The sequence below is a fragment of the Salvia hispanica genome, chromosome 3 (assembly GCF_023119035.1).
Source record: "Salvia hispanica cultivar TCC Black 2014 chromosome 3, UniMelb_Shisp_WGS_1.0, whole genome shotgun sequence".
In the NCBI taxonomy this organism is placed as follows: domain Eukaryota; kingdom Viridiplantae; phylum Streptophyta; class Magnoliopsida; order Lamiales; family Lamiaceae; genus Salvia; species Salvia hispanica.
In genome coordinates this window covers 8,726,552-8,742,403 of record NC_062967.1, presented here as the reverse complement: position 1 = coordinate 8,742,403, position 15,852 = coordinate 8,726,552, and the positions used below count along the sequence as shown (strand labels likewise).

At 37.5% G+C, this 15,852-nt stretch overlaps 3 protein-coding genes and 1 pseudogene across 6 annotated transcripts; 3 read left to right on the top strand and 1 right to left on the bottom strand.

Moving 5' to 3' along the window:
* Positions 1-141: 141 nt before the first annotated feature.
* On the bottom strand, positions 142-3,804 carry LOC125214528 (annotated as a pseudogene).
* A 660-nt stretch (positions 3,805-4,464) lies between these two features.
* LOC125214527 (nifU-like protein 4, mitochondrial) lies at positions 4,465-6,830 on the top strand. The gene is made up of 3 exons (XM_048115593.1): positions 4,465-4,747; positions 5,116-5,277; positions 6,132-6,830. Exons 1-3 carry the CDS (start codon positions 4,531-4,533, stop codon positions 6,590-6,592), a joined length of 840 nt encoding a protein of 279 aa, XP_047971550.1. The 5' UTR covers positions 4,465-4,530; the 3' UTR covers positions 6,593-6,830.
* A 1,393-nt stretch (positions 6,831-8,223) lies between these two features.
* On the top strand, positions 8,224-12,771 carry LOC125214521 (hippocampus abundant transcript-like protein 1). The gene is made up of 14 exons (XM_048115580.1): positions 8,224-8,606; positions 10,148-10,259; positions 10,352-10,464; positions 10,544-10,666; positions 10,750-10,922; positions 11,049-11,124; positions 11,267-11,353; positions 11,479-11,559; positions 11,645-11,677; positions 11,804-11,857; positions 11,956-11,997; positions 12,074-12,152; positions 12,256-12,326; positions 12,405-12,771. Exons 1-14 carry the CDS (start codon positions 8,421-8,423, stop codon positions 12,504-12,506), a joined length of 1,332 nt encoding a protein of 443 aa, XP_047971537.1. The 5' UTR covers positions 8,224-8,420; the 3' UTR covers positions 12,507-12,771.
* A 347-nt stretch (positions 12,772-13,118) lies between these two features.
* On the top strand, positions 13,119-15,677 carry LOC125214523 (organelle RRM domain-containing protein 1, chloroplastic-like). Of its 4 annotated transcripts, none has more exons than XM_048115585.1 (9): positions 13,119-13,518; positions 13,834-13,931; positions 14,050-14,290; positions 14,412-14,461; positions 14,542-14,607; positions 14,761-14,841; positions 14,935-15,003; positions 15,088-15,194; positions 15,278-15,677. In XM_048115585.1, the coding sequence occupies exons 1-9, from the start codon at positions 13,190-13,192 to the stop codon at positions 15,368-15,370; spliced, it is 1,134 nt and encodes a 377-aa protein (XP_047971542.1). In that variant the 5' UTR covers positions 13,119-13,189; the 3' UTR covers positions 15,371-15,677. The 4 variants fall into 4 exon arrangements, with proteins under 4 accessions (XP_047971542.1, XP_047971541.1, XP_047971539.1 ...); XM_048115584.1 differs by having other exon boundaries at positions 14,524-14,607; XM_048115582.1 differs by having other exon boundaries at positions 14,364-14,461; positions 14,524-14,607.
* The last annotated feature ends 175 nt before the right edge of the window (positions 15,678-15,852 follow it).

Genomic DNA, 15,852 nt, shown 5'->3' with positions numbered 1-15,852 from the left:
AACCAAACTTGTGGAGTTTTCACAATTAAAACAATTTAATTAATCTTAAAGGTATGACACGAACAGATATTATATGAATAATTGAAGTTTTCTTTATTATACTTGGCGTACCTTATTAAGGAAATTAAAATGCTATCTCAATTAATTGTATAAGTAAAAATTAGATTAAAAGGATAATCCATTCACAGTTAGAATAGCAACGATGCCAACAAACAGAAGGCGTAAAATGGGACATTACAATTGCTATCATAGAATTTAAGATGTTCAATCAAACTCGAGCATAATAACCACAAGTCTAAACAAATTATATTCAGCCGACTAACAGACGGCAATATCCTCACTTGATGCATTCTTCATCCTGCGTCGCAGTCAGCCATATATGTACCGGTGCTGTGACAACAAAGCAAATCGGAATAAGATAAAAATCCAATTTTATTTTTTCAACAAAGAAGAGATGAAAGCTAGTAATATACCCCATGACGAATGCAGAACACTGATATGTTGCAGTTCATGGGTGGATTTTCATCATCATCATCATTACAAGCAGTAACAAAGCAGAGGTCTAGGGACCTCATACAATCTTTTGCACTGCCACTGTTGTTCACATGCTCCGTCTACGCGACGAAAGCCATATAAACTGAGAGTAGCTGAATGGGCACAAGCAAAGAGCACATGCTTGAGCACCATCAGCATATCTCAGTTTCTTATGCCTGCACCCCACTCGGTTGGGCCAAATTTGCTGCCCTAGCAGCAACAGGTCAACCATGCCCAACTCGATCCTGAGAGGGTGCAGGCATGGCCCAAGCCCCTCACCGGGGCCGGGCTAATCCGAAACTTGCATCAGGTTGTTGCTGATGAGACTGAAAAGAGATATGGGTTGAACTTAGGATCATAAATGATTGTCGAGAAATGTCTATGTCCATTAAACTAAACAAGGTAGACAGGCCCTTAAATAAACTCAATAAATGAAACTAGTCCCTCAAAACAATTATAAAAAAGAATGCACAAACACATCAGTAACACTGTATGTGATAATGCACCTGGGATTGGAGGATAGTAGTTAGCATGTGTCACTACAATATATATCCTATTAGTCACTCATGTTAGCAAAATTTGTCATTCTTGAAGTTATAGAGCAACCAGCAATGAAAACAAAGAACTCCTTACCCTAACCAACCACAGGGTGATACTATATGCAGTCAATTGCTTCATCAGTTACAGGAAACTTACAGCAATCTTGCAACTTTCAACATCAAAGTTTTATTATTTAAACAAGAATGGGTTATTACAGAAAGAAAAAAAAAAACATTTCAGAGTCTCAGACATGTAAGGAAACAAACTTCTACATGATTCATAACAATAAGCAAATGTCTATTGATTCCCAGTGCTACTTTTATCTAGAGTAATATTGTCAACTTATTATGAAAGGACAGTATTAATCCATAAACTGCACATGGAAGTGATGCATAATACACCAGCAGCTCCATTATATGCTAAAACCAGAAATAACAGATACTTATATCATGAAAATACACTTAGGAACAGTTTCGCCTCAAATATTATTAATGATTCCAAGTCCTGTGATGTGTGACCTCTAAGCACATCATGATAACTGAAGTGATGCATTTTACATATCATACCTGTGAAAAAGGCTGGTGAACTGGATCAAGAGGATGGAGATATGGCATTCCAGGTCGTTGACAAGCGTATTGAGGAGAATGTAAATAAAGACCAGAGTTTGGTGGGGCATTTACATGACCAGAGTTAAAAGGAGGCATTTCTGCATGACCATATCCAATGCCAGCTGGAGGGGATGGAGCAATCCACGTCCCTGGTATGTGTTGAGGAAGATGCATGGGTTGGTGCTCTGAAGAAATTGGGGGTCGGTGACCAGATCCAAGCTGTGGGAATTCAGTGTTGTAATTCACTGCAGGTGCATACATAGGCTGAATGGGGTACGGACTTCCACTAAATCCAAAGCCAGGATCAAACCTCTGCAAGTATCTGGAAAGAAAAATGATATACTAATGTGAACTGATTAAAAAGATAATGTGCATCTTTTGAAGCTGTTCTAAAGGTCATTAACATACTACTATTTCCACAAGGACACTGCATTGTACTAGGATATCACCAGAAAAGGTAATAGTAACATGCATTCCACAAAAAAGATAAAATACAAGGAAATCATATCTTGATAGAAAGAGATCTGAAATGGTAAAAGCTAAAAAGGACTATAGGAAAGAGGTAAAAAGTATTGGAAACGGAAGATTAAATATACCTGTCATAGTTCCTGTCATAGTCAGGATCTTTCCGTTCAACTTCGCGGTCCCTAAAGATCGCCACCCGACTATTTGTCTTTGGTCTTCCAATTGGTTCTCTCTCTGTCCTACTCTTAGGTAACCTACTGCTAGATGTCGAAGACTCGGACAAGCTTCTGGCAATAACCCCATCGGATCCACCACCTCTCTCTTCTGCCTTGGTTAGTCCTAAGGAACCATGCTGGAAATTATCATGAATCCTGCCATCACTTCCCTGTTTTGCAGCATAACTCCGCATAGAGCTGTTCGAACTAAATATCCGAGCCCTAGCCCTATTGTATTCCTCCTTTCTTTCTTCAACACTTTTTGCACTGTTTGATTTTTCAGAATGTGCATTCGAATTGCTGTTATTTAGATGCCCTTTTTGTGGCCGCTGCTTGATTGCAACCTTAACCGCACCAGAGTCTTCATTAGGTAGATTTACAGGGATGTCAGCAAGACGAACCAAAGGAAGTCGAATATTAGAAGTCTTGCGAACAATGATTTTGGAGCCAGAACCATCTATAAGGTTATTATCCAACAAAACCATGGACTGCAGTGAGTAGTGCTGTGCAACACGGTGAGCAGCCAAGCGTAAATAAGAAGTGGGCAACTGTTGGAATTCCATCTGCTCCCTTGTAGGGTCCCGAATGAACTTCTAAGTATTTAAGCTCGGTTTTCCTAAATAAAGCCCTTCCTAAATGCATAGCCTCGCTAGTCAGCTACTATAACAGTATCTTTGTGTGTACATATGCTCAAAGATTAATCAGTAGTTCAGCACAAACTTTCTAGCTTGATTGAAAACCATCAAAATTCAAAATTTGTGTTAGAGGCGGTTAATTATTTTATGAACCAATAGTAAACATTGATCAAACCAATAGATTGATTTTTTACAAATCAAGTTTGAATTCCAGATAAGCTTCTTAATCTATTTTTATCAATTCCACGTTTCAGCTTGGTTTTCCAGTCATGACTACAGAGGTCAAATTGAGAATTTCATGATTGATAACATGCACAGCTCTTTAATTAGCAGTCGGACATAAAAACTCACCGGAGAGCCGCTCACGAGGATTTTGTATAGCTTCCCGCAAAAACTGATCTACTGTATTTATCAAATCCTCCGAAACACCCAAATCCGGTCCGGATTCTTCAACTCTCTCCTCCTGCTTGTTGGAGTTGATACTAGAAGACTCCTTTTTGGGGGAGTGCATGAGGCGGCGCATGCTCTCCTCCACGTCAGCAACCTCCCACGACTCCGGGCCGTCCTCCACAGAGGCCAACGATGCCGCTCCGGAACCTTCCATGGATTCTTCGAATAATCGTGTCTGATTAGTCTTCAGTGCTTGGTTATTGAACAGAAAATCATCAAATCCAGCTCGAATTCGAGGGATGATGAGCGTCCGATTCGAAAGAGCCGTGGAATTTCATCGATAAACCGCGCGCTGATTTTTGGGTTAAAAAGGTGAAGTTTTGATTAGGGTTTGTCGACGACAGAGTAGATAGAGGTTGTCACATGCAAGCCACGTGATGCCTTTCTTCGGGAATATATATATAGACTTTCACGATAACGATAAGAGTGTGTTATATTGCTAATTATTCTTTGAATTGCTAAACAATGATAATGATATGCATTAGATCTTCAAATCAAAGGCTATAATCATTCAACTCCGAATATCAATATATTATAAAAAAAAAATATTAATAAGGATATTAAAGTCGATTAACAACAAATTAGTTATAACACTATATTGATATTCGGAGACTAATTAACTTTAAATATATATAATTATCACAATTTAAATTATTTTTGCGCACAACGTATATCAAATTAAAGATAATTTTATAAGAAATCTAACGAGATCTAACTTGAATAGGTTTCGATGTCAATTTTTTGAAAAAAATTCTTCAATTTTTAGATTTTTATGAAGTAGTTTAATGTCAATGTAATTATCAATATACGTAAACATAATATGTATAAAATGTCAATTCGAAATTGTATTGATTTGCAAGTCATAGAAGAAGAACTGACAAAGTTACAATTATTAGAAGCTAGCTCTAGTGAATTTAATGTAACCAGGAATTATCTTGATTGGTTGACTGCATTGCCTTGGGGAGAATACAGGTGTGGGCAATTATCATCTTCTGTTACTATTGTTCAATTAATCAACTCATCCTCCGCCGACACAACTCGGAAATTCTGAGGAGAGAGGGAGCAGAAATCGTTTGATCAACAATGAAAATTTGGGGAAGACTGATAAATCGAGCAATTCTTCTCAGCAGTGGCAATGGCGGAATACTATCGAAACCCTTAAATCCTCGAAATGGGGCTTGTGGGGCCGGCGCATTCCGCCGGAACATCTTCTCGTCTGCCTCGTCTCCTTCGATTTATTTGTCGGATTTGAACGTGCTGAAGTCTTCATTACGCTCCTCCCAGCGGAATCAGTTCCAAGGTCTGTTCACCTGTTAAATACTTATCTTTATGTGTCTGAAGGCAGGATTTTGATAAATTGGTAGGCGGATTAGGTTAATTTCATGTTTATTAATTAGTGAAAATAAGGCTTCCGAAAATCCCTATTGTTTGAGGGTTTGAATAGATATTTGTGTTTGTTAGCGCTGATAACAGTTGGTTTTGGTAAATTTGTTGTTCCTTTAATTGAATTTGTGTGAATATTGAGATTGGTTTGTATGCACTATTTGTTGGCCTTCTACTGTTTGAGAGCACAAGTGGTTGGTTTTTCATATGAATACTACTTGATGTAGAAATAGATTTATGCAGGGTAATGTTTTAGCTAACAGTTCTAAACTTGGGATATGACAGAGCAGAGGAGGAGCATGTTTATCCAGACACAGTCAACTCCTAATCCTGCCTCGCTGATGTTCTATCCCGGGAAGCAAGTTATGGAGACAGGGAGTGCCGACTTTCCTAATGCACGCTCTGCTATGAGTTCGCCACTGGCAAAGAGTCTTTATGGAATTGATGGTAGGCATTATCTTCCTACTCTCGAAAAAAGGGTTTACGTACACAAGTTTCTGTTAGTTATGTGTTTATTAGAATTTATTAGTTGCAAACACATGATACACTGAAGATTTTGATATGTGCTGTGTCGTCCAATGACTAGGCTTGTAGTCGAATCTAGAGAATAGGACAAGCTAAAATTTATTTCTAACTTGGAGTTATACAAATCGCATATATAAGGCACAGTTTCTGCATTTTGCTTGTGCCTTGTAGTCAGATTCTGCCATATCATTTCAGTTTGGCTTATGATTATTCCGTTTTGGCATAGAAGGACAATGAATGAATTATTAAGAACATTCCTATAAGTGCATTAAGCGATTGACTCTCGTGTTGGATTTTCCATATGGGGACTACTCAAGGAGATTGCTCTTATTTGGTATAGTTATGTAAGTTCCATGAGCATTATGTAAATTGTTTCCAGTGGGAGATACAGCAAGCACCCTCTTAGTTATGGGATCAAAAACAGAAACCTTGCAGTTGATTTTGCATTGGAGAATTGTCTAGAAAAAGTTTAAGATGAGACTGAAATTGCAGTCACTAGAAATTAGGTGGTTTGAAGAACCTTATAATGAAAATATTTAATTCTGTGTTGGTTCATGGTTGTAAGAGCATGTGCATGATATATATTAAGCTTGGCTCTTCTAAATATCATGAGAATATCTTGTGTGTTGTCTGTGATATCATGTATCCGAGCTACCATCATGTCATTTTCTATATTAGAGTTTCGGGCATCTCATCTTCAGATATGGAGTATAATTTTTAGGTTAATGATTCATTGGAATCGATCATAAGTTCATAACTTATACTTGACTGTGCAGGAGTGACCAGGGTCTTCTTTGGATCAGATTTTGTGACCGTAACAAAGTCAGATGAAATCTCATGGGATTTGCTCAAACCTCAAGTCTTTGCAGCAATCATGGATTTCTATTCTTCTGGACAGCCGTTGATATTAGATTCAGCTGTTGCTGCCTCCATGGACACAGCCATCAAGGAAGATGATTCAGAAACTGTTGCCATGATCAAAGAGCTCTTAGAAACTCGAATCCGGCCAGCAGTGCAAGACGACGGTGGTGACATTGAGTATGTAGGGTTTGATCTGGACACCGGAGTAGTTAAGCTGCGAATGCAAGGAGCCTGCAGCGGATGCCCTAGCTCATCTGTCACTCTGAAATCTGGGATTGAGAACATGCTAATGCATTACGTCCCTGAGGTCAAAGGTGTGGAACAGGAATTTGATGAAGAAGAAGATGCAACGCTAACTGGAGCGCCACACGAGTAATTTACACTCTATCAGCACAGTCCCCACACATACACATAAAAGAGGAATAAAAACTCACTACTACTAGTTTGGCTATCTCTCCAGCATTTCTCATTCCGTTTGTTCTTTGTAGCTCTTCGGTAGCTAACTTGTTGCGATCATTTGGTCGTTTAGCTTTCTAGTAGCGCGTTAAAGCATCGATGCTGAGGAACAGTGAACTTGCTCGGTTCTGCTTAAATATTTTTGGTGCTTGATCTCATGATATGTTACACTGTATATTTTTTATCATCAGAAACCAACCTGCAAAATTAATCTTGAAAATAGTTGAAATTGTATATAGTCATCTGAATAAATTTTTGAGTGCAGGGAGGGGTAAAATTGGCATACTATATTGTGAAATTATATATTCAGTCTTTTTCTACTCAATTTAAGTTTGCCAAAAACCCACGTCACATGCGGCCATTAATTTTGCCTATACAACTTTAACCAATTACTACCTTTTGTTTCATAATTAATTATGCAAAAGATATTCTTAACTACCCCAACTCACATGGGCAAGTGTTTGGAATTTTTAATTGATTGGTCGAATTATTATAAAATAATTATTAGTATTGTATAAAATACTCTTTCTATTTACAACTAGAAGGTCAATTTTTTAACACTGCGATTAAAAATTTTAAAATAATGATGAGTTAAAAAGTTAATAAAATATAAATCTCAGTTTTTTAATAGGAGTGCTTTTATCTCTATTACAATTAATATTTTAAAATGTCTGGACATGGAAATTGAAATTGTATTAAAAAGTATGAGATGAATAAAGAAGAAAAGATAAAAGGGAGTAAAGTAAGTGATGAAATAAGTAAGAGTAATTATATATCTTATTTTTTATAAAAAAAGAAAAATGATTCAACTTAGTCGAGACATCCTACGATTAAACTTAGTTTGGACGGACGAAATATAAATAAATTGAGTTCTATATGCATACTCATCATTTGTTTTAAAAATGAAATATGAATTTTATTGGATGGATAATTTTAGAAACAAACAAGTGGCTAAAGTATTACTCCATTAATAAACAAGTGTTACATCTTATTTAGAAGAAAATTTGTAACAAAATAAACCGAGACTAATTAACAACATTTTTGTGGATGGATATTAATCTGAATTATTTATTTTCTCTAGAAATAATACTAATATTCAAATTTTAAAATTATTCAATGCCAAAACTATTCCTCAATTTTGAAGCCTCAATCCATCCACCACGTGGCACCAACCGTTCCCTTTCCCTCCACCTGCATTCACTACTCTAATTTCTTGTAAATTCACCAAATTCACGAAGATTCAATGCAGCAGCAGCAGCAACATGCGACGGCCGAGAGCATAAAGTTTTAGTCTTGATCCCAAATAAAATCTGGAAGAAATAATGAATATGAAATGGTGCGGGTCCAGATTCGATGAAGTTGAAAGCAACGGGAGCGTGCTATCCATTCGCTGGCCACACGCCCCATCCATGGCGCCACGCGAATTCACCGTGCCCCACCCTATCCCAACGCAGCCGCCTAGTACAACCAATTCAGCACGAGGTACACCTCCGCCACGAACGCCCGTCGATTTCTTTAATCCTAAGCGTTTTAAAATAAAAACCCGTTCTTGCACGGTCCAATCACATCTCCATCGCTGAAATTAGTTTTCCCAACTACCCTCGTGTTTTTTTCCATCCTTTAATAGAAATAGTATAAGTTACTAGAATTTAGATAGATATATAGAGAGAGGGAGTGGTATTGATTATTGATCATCAAGAACTCTATAGAGAGAGAGGGGAGTGAGGAAAGTTGGGATCTTGGTGAAGATGGCGCCATGGTTGGAGGGGCTGAGGCAGCTGAGGCCACTGGTGCACCTGTTGTTGCCACTGATGGTGCATTGGATTGCTGATGAGATGACTGTTTCTGTGCTGGTTGATCTCACAACTAACGCCCTTTGTCCAGGAGAGGAGAATTGTTCTGAGGCCATTTATATCAATGGCATCCAGCAAACTGTCAGTCTTTCTTCCTTAACACACACACACACACACACACACACCCCATTCTTTTGGTTGGAAGGTTAAAGTTGTGTGAATTTTGGACAATTTACACTGAATTTTGTATGAAGTGTTTTAGTTCTGATATACCTATCCATTTGACTCATCTGGGCATGCCTAGAGTTTGTTGATTTTCTTGTTATGTGTTCTTGGATTTTGGTAAATTTCTGTGGTGTTTTTAGAGGTTGATTGGATTTGAGATATCTTTGGGTTGCTTGTGCCATTTGATAAGTGAAGATATTTTCTGCTCCCACTTGAGTATATACTTTAGTAGTAAAGGTCCATATTAAATTATAAAACTATCCCACTTTTCAATGCCTGATGTTGATTGATTGTTTTTAATAAGCTCATCCATTGATTTTAATCTTATGCAGAAAGTGACATTTATATGGTTTTTACTTTTCTAGTTACAGAAAAAACCCTTTTTATGCATTGTTTAGTTTACTTATATATTACAGAATTTAGTGGCCATAATTGGTATCTCTTGTGGGTATTTCTTTTAAATTAACTACTGAAACTGATACACATATGTCACCGGATGTGTATAACCATTACAATCTGTTGTGATCGTTTTGACAAAAGCTAATTTTGATAGTGGTGATAGACCACTGAAGGTGCTCTTGTGGGCATCAGTATAGTTCAGAGAGGAGAATATGGCTGTCGTCAATGAAAGGGAATTCTGTCAGTGTCCAATTCGTCAAGCTATGGATCAATGGCATACATGCCATTTTCTTGCTGAGTTTTACTACGGATGCCATATTAGAATAAAAAAGCTAATTCGAATACAAGGTCTGCCTCTTAATGACAAAGATAATGCTGATAGGGGATTGGGGATATATTTCTTTGTATATTAGCCAGATAAGTGAAGAGATGCTACTAATCAGTTCAACTAGCAGTAGTGATATGGCCCGGCTTTCAAATATCATGTCACAATTAAGACCATTATTCTAGGTTCCATGCTCTTCTATGTATACTCGTTGTTTTCTGATTGGATTTCTCATTGACTTTCATTTGAGTGCTAGAGAGGAGATATTAGCCTTTTATTTATTAGATCTGCTGTCTCTATTTAGATATTATCCTGGTGCAGAAATATTGGATAGAAATTATAAGGTCAAGAACAACGACTGAAAAGGCATGCTGCAGTGGAGATTTTTATTGCTGGTTACCAATAGGGACCAAGGCCGGAGTAGTAGTGTGGTTAAGGCAATAAAAGTTCATTTTCTCTTTATTGATATTGTTACTACAAATCTTCACCTAGGGAACCTGAAAAAGAATTAAATAACCAATCATAGTTGAAAAACAAATGAACGGGAAGGAATATCTCTTATGTATAACCTGACCAGTAAATTCTAATTTTTTGGCTATTGTAGCAAGACTGAAGGAATAATTACCAATGCAATTAATACCGCTGCTTAGTATTTCTATAATACTTTTTGCATCACTGCACGCTGCATTGATATTATACTTCTCTAAATTCAGCTTGTGGTTTGTGCTTGTAGATTACCGGAATATTCAAGATGATAGTTATACCCCTCATGGGTCAGCTGTCTGATGAGTATGGACGTAAACCTTTCCTACTTCTCACAGTATCAACAAATATTGTCCCTTTTTGTATGTTGCCTCGAAGCCTTATTATATTCACTATTCTTTGTTGTTGCTTTAATGTACTCCATTTGTTAACCACACATATCATCAATTTGCAGCTTTACTTGCAATCAATCAAGCTAGAGGAACAGTCTATGCTTATTATGCTATTCGTACTATTGCTATGATAATAAGCAAGGGGACCATTTTCTGCATTGCAGTCGCATATGTTGTAAGTTCATTGCTGATACTATACAATACTATCTGCCAATACAAGAACTATGTTTACTCACTCTTTAACAATATCTCAGGCCGATATAATCGATGAGGGCAAGAGGGCTGCTGTTTTCAGTTGGATGACTGGCCTTTTCTCTGTATCACTTGTCATAGGAAACTTGCTAGCACGTTTTCTTCCGGAAGAATATATTTTCCAGGTAAACTTAAGATGTGACCTTTTCTCCATTTCATGTATCAGTCTTTTACCCACATAGTTATGTGACGTTACTTTCAATTTTAGGTGTCGATAGTTCTGTTGACCTTCGTCCCAGTTTACATGTGGCTGTTTCTGAACGAAACAGTGAAATCAACTCGAAAATCAGACCATGATATTTCTTGCTTAAACAAGGCAGTTAGTATTGTTACAAATCGATATTACTTGATGAAGAATGCTGCTTATATTGTTTTTAGCAGGTAAATATTAGATGTTTCACATTCATTTTGTTTATGAATACATATTTTCTGATCTAATTCTGTGCAAGCATAAATAGCACCAATTCCTATAATCTTATAGTACTTATAGCCTTTTGATTTCCTTAGCCCAACGCTTAAGCGCATTTCTTTCGTCTCCTTCTTCTATGAGCTGGGATCGTCTGGTATCAGCAGTGTCATAATGGTACGTCTCTGACAACTGTATCAGAAGTTAATGAAAACTTCTACACATCCACTTTTCATATTCAATTTTTCCTTTTCCATCACATCTGTCAAAAAATGGGAAAATGACATACAACCATTAATTATGCTTTATTATCCTGCAGTACTATATGAAAGCAGTTTTTGGTTTCGACAAAAATCAATTATCAGAAGTTTCGATCATTGTGGAAGTTGGCTCAATCTTTTCTCAGGTACTACTTGATCTTATGCTTATTTTCGTATTTAACCACTGTCATGAACCTCCATCCATATGAATTGTTGCTGTGACAAATGTCTTCTCATCCTAATTCTTGCTCCTTCAATTGCTTGTTTGAAGATATTGGTGCTTCCGCTACTTAATCCTTTGGTCGGCGAGAGAGTGATTCTTTGTGCAGCCTTGCTCGCGTATACTGCATATGTGAGTTACTATAATATGTAAAAGAAATCTGAAAACATCTACTTTTCTCCAAAAAAGAGGGTTTCACAAAAATTTGTTTACGCAGGGATTGCTTTATGGATTGGCCTGGGCACCATGGGTATGTAACTCGTATAGACACACGCAAGAACTATTCCGACTGAAAATTTAGATTTAATTTTTTTCCAGCAACCACATCGTTAAGTTTTTATCGTGTTTTTCTTGATTGCTAACCATGCCAACACAGGTGCCTTATGTGAGTACTTGTTTTGGAATCATCTATGTCCTTGTCAAACCCGCTGTAAGTTCTTTTCTTTCCTCGTCGTTGCCAAAAAAATAAATGTAGATTTTCTCCATCATGATATCGTCTAACTTGCTCAATGTTTTCAAAAATGGCAGACGTATGCAGTGATATCCAAGGGATCAACTTCAGCAGATCAAGTCAGTTCACTTCTGAAATTTAATGATGGATCTCTCGGCTGTGTTCTCACTTGCATCTCTCGTTTTCTTGAATCAGGGTAAAGCGCAAGGCTTCGTAGGTGGCGTGCAATCCATTGCAAGCTTTCTTTCACCACTTGCAATGAGTCCTCTAACCAGTGAGTCTGCCACTCGATTATATCATCCATCTTGCCTGTGACAAAAAGGAATGCCGTGGAGTGCATCTGATTATCTCTTTTTTCGATCTTTTCTTTTGTACAGCGTGGTTTCTATCAAGCGACGCACCTTTCAACTGTAGAGGTTTCAGCATCATAATCGCCACACTGAGCACGGTAAGCTAGCTTGATACATACATGTATGCACTGCTACGGTTTGGAGCGTGTTTGCCTTATTGTGGCTCGCTTGCTCAGGTGGTGGCGTTGTGCTTCGCGTGGACGCTTAACCTAGACGCGCCAAAGAAGAACGCGGAGGAGCAGCAAACGGAAGATGTGGAAACACCACTTCTGTCATAATCATCAACTACTGGTGGTCTTGAGTAGGGAAATCTACTCTTTGGTTGGATCTCTCTCTTTCCTCTAGAATGGAAATGATGGTATTCAAGTGAAAATTTTGAGGGAGAAGATGGTAAGTTGGCATGGTGTATAGGTTGATGGGAGAGAGAGAGAGTAGTTTGTATGAAGTAGTTCCACTAAAATAAGCTGTTCTTAGAGCCAAATTAAATGTTGTATCTTATGAAATTTGATTATATCTATGAAATTCGATTAATATCTTATTTTATTTTTGTTGTGTAAAATTTCTTTATTTATTTTCATCCATTAAGCTGATACTATACATAAAAATAGGTCCTTTTGATGGGTTAGAAGTTGTTCACAATTAGTTTAATTAAGATTAGTTCAGTTTTATTGAAACTATTTAACTACTGATAGTTTACAATATTTTGACAATAATAAATTAATTAAAAATCTAAAACCAAAATCAATTTTTAATATATTTATTAGAACTTACAATGGGGATATTTCTGAAGAATGAAAGAAAAAAGAATTTGGCTTTTAATATCAGTACAAATGAAAAAGGATTAAAATAATTTAATTTTGAGAAATCGACATTTAAAAAAAAAAAAAATTTGAGTGTAAACTGAAAAACTGCACAAAATTCTGCTATCCCTTCACCGATTGAAGGTGTGTTGTAGTGAGACATGGAAGCACAGCTCTCTTCTTTAGCGGCGTTTCCACCAATCTTTGCTAAACCTTCCACAATCCCACACTGCAACATCTCCTTCCCCGCCAGAACAACTTCTCGAGACCTCACCTCTCCAAATTCTACTTTTCCATTTTTTACTTCGACAATTATAAGAGCACAAATTGCTTCAACCACCTCTTCTTCAACGACCCATTCTGGAAAATTCAGCACTCGCCGCGATAATCAGCATTGGATGGTGGTGGTCGAAGCCCCGCCGCCTGAGCTCATCGCTAGGTCCCAAATTATCGATTACTATGTCAGCAAAGTTAGAAGCGTTTTGGAGAGGTGGGCTTTTGTTACATCTTCGCAAGATTTTGCCTTTTTCAATTTCTTGATGTTTTTTATTTCATGTTTGTGGCTCTTTTGTTGTTGGTGATTACTTGTTTGTAACTTTTCTTGGAAGTTAGAAGCGTTTTGGACAGGTGGGTTTTTATCATATCTTGGCAAGACTTGACCTTTTTTCAATTTCTTGAACAATGTTTTTGATGTTTATGTTTGTGGTTCTTTTGTTGTTGATGATTGGAACATCATGTTCTTATCTCTTTGTGTGTATGTGTGTGGTAGAAATTGGTTTAATCTTGGTGGTGTTGTTTTTCTCAGTGAGAAGGATGCTCAGAGGTGTATATATGATGCTTCCTGTGATACCCATTTTGGCTTTTGCTGTGACATTGATGAACAAAGAGCTAATGAGCTAGCAAGTACGTCTCCCCTTTTCGCGTTGTTGATGCGTTATCGTATTGTATATATATGTGGTTTTCTCAGTGAGAATGGAAGTTGTGGCAATAGTGATTTTTAAGTGATGAATTTTGACATCAGGTGTGCCTGGAGTGTTATCTGTTAAGCCAGACCCCGATGTTGATTCCACGCAGAAAGACTACAGCTATCCGAGTATTGAACTGAGTACTGATTCAACGCCTTTGCTTGGAAGCACATTGCTGTTTCCTGCTGGGACTACTAAGCAGTGGCTTGTTCGGATGGAGAGACCAGCAATCGGAGCCATCAGAAAGGCGCAAGTGGTTGATTATTACGTTCAAGTCTTGATGAGGGTTTTGAGGAAGTGAGTAGTCTTACTTGCTGCTTTATGTCTCTTATGAGATGTTTCATAATGTGATATTGTGTTTTTAATTCAGTGAGAGTGATGCTCAGATGTGTATTTACCACATTTCCTGGCAATCCAGTTTCGGTTTCTGCTGTGAACTAGATGATGAGTGCGCTCGAGAGTTAGCTGGTTTGTATACTGCATCTTTATACATACGATCGACATTTTTGATATGATAAATTTGGTGACAGATATAATCATCGGTGCAGATGTGCCTGGTGTTCTATCAATCCAGCCAGACAAAAACTTTGGTTCAGATGATAAAGATTATGCAGGTTTTTCATCATAAAACCGTTTGACCCATCCTATGGAATCTTCGTATTTTTCTTTTTCTCGTTTCGTTCTTGCTTTCCTCTTTGTCCACCAAAACTAGGCCGCAGAATTACTTGTAAAATATTAGTGAAGGAAAAAACCGTATGCATTCGCAGGTAAGAATACTGGAGCCTCTGAAAATTCTTCAGCTTCGACACTGGCAAACAATATTCGTACAAAGAAGCTCTTCGTGACTGGTATACTTCAACTCATATACCCGTAAATTTCTGTTTTGTAAATCTATACGTGTAATTTCAGCTGAAAATACTCGTGTTGTGTTCTGTCCTTAGGTCTGTCCTTCTACACGTCTGAGAAAACATTACGTGCAGCGTTTGAAGGTTTTGGTCAGCTCGTTCAAGGTAACGAATGGTCAAACATTTAGAGCGCGATTTATGAAATGAATGACCTTTATTTCTAAGCTTTCTTTTTTTCGCTGCCATCAGTTAGAATCATAATGGACAAGATCTCCAAGAGGTCGAAAGGCTATGCCTTTGTCGAATACACTACGGAAGAGGCTGCGAGCACTGCACTCAGAGAAATGAATGGAAAGGTAAGCCCATTTTTTATATCTTGCAAGAATCATTCTCAACTCAAACAAGATTGTTTGATGCTATTCGTGTTTCCTCGTCTCAGATCATCAACGGCTGGATGATAACAGTCGATGTTGCCAAGACCAACCCACCAAAGTTCAGCATGTCCCAAACAGGAGCCACTGCTGCATCTTGATGCATTACGTTATATCTTCCCAGCTCGCGAATTCAACCAATTCGTTCGTGTTTCTGCTCAAGCATGCACGCACACTGACCAGAAGGTACAACTGCCGTGATTGTATCATCATCCGTTGCCATTTGTTCATCCGACCAATCCATCAAGAGATGATGAAACACGAAGGCGACCACACAGCTCGTACGACAGAGCTTAGAGAACTGCTGAGGATGCAAATTTACATGAAAACTGTACAAAGGTTGTAAACCACTGTTTGGATTTGTGAAGCTATGTTCATGTAATAATATCTGTTTTTTTCTGTTATTAATATAATTATTATTACAAAATATAATGACTTATAATCAAACAGAGGCCTCAAGCATCTTAGCTAATTTTATTTTCACTTTTTAATCTTTTTTTAAAATTTAAATTCACTGGTCATTAATTAATTTTGGTGTCACTCTACCAACCAGCTCCATCCATGGTTAATTATTCTTTGGCAT

Excerpts from the sequence above, each read along its gene's own strand:
- LOC125214527 (XM_048115593.1), top strand. The coding sequence starts at position 4,531 with ATGAAAATTTGGGGAAGACTGATAAATCGAGCAATTCTTCTCAGCAGT. Across the intron at positions 4,748-5,115 it reads CCAGCGGAATCAGTTCCAAG|AGCAGAGGAGGAGCATGTTT; the intron begins GTCTGTTCACCT and ends GGGATATGACAG. Across the intron at positions 5,278-6,131 it reads GAGTCTTTATGGAATTGATG|GAGTGACCAGGGTCTTCTTT; the intron begins GTAGGCATTATC and ends TTGACTGTGCAG.
- LOC125214521 (XM_048115580.1), top strand. The coding sequence starts at position 8,421 with ATGGCGCCATGGTTGGAGGGGCTGAGGCAGCTGAGGCCACTGGTGCAC. Across the intron at positions 11,354-11,478 it reads TTGGCTCAATCTTTTCTCAG|ATATTGGTGCTTCCGCTACT; the intron begins GTACTACTTGAT and ends GCTTGTTTGAAG. Across the intron at positions 12,327-12,404 it reads TAATCGCCACACTGAGCACG|GTGGTGGCGTTGTGCTTCGC; the intron begins GTAAGCTAGCTT and ends TCGCTTGCTCAG.
- LOC125214523 (XM_048115582.1), top strand. The coding sequence starts at position 13,190 with ATGGAAGCACAGCTCTCTTCTTTAGCGGCGTTTCCACCAATCTTTGCT. Across the intron at positions 13,932-14,049 it reads AAGAGCTAATGAGCTAGCAA|GTGTGCCTGGAGTGTTATCT; the intron begins GTACGTCTCCCC and ends TTTTGACATCAG. Across the intron at positions 14,462-14,523 it reads GTGCGCTCGAGAGTTAGCTG|ATATAATCATCGGTGCAGAT; the intron begins GTTTGTATACTG and ends ATTTGGTGACAG.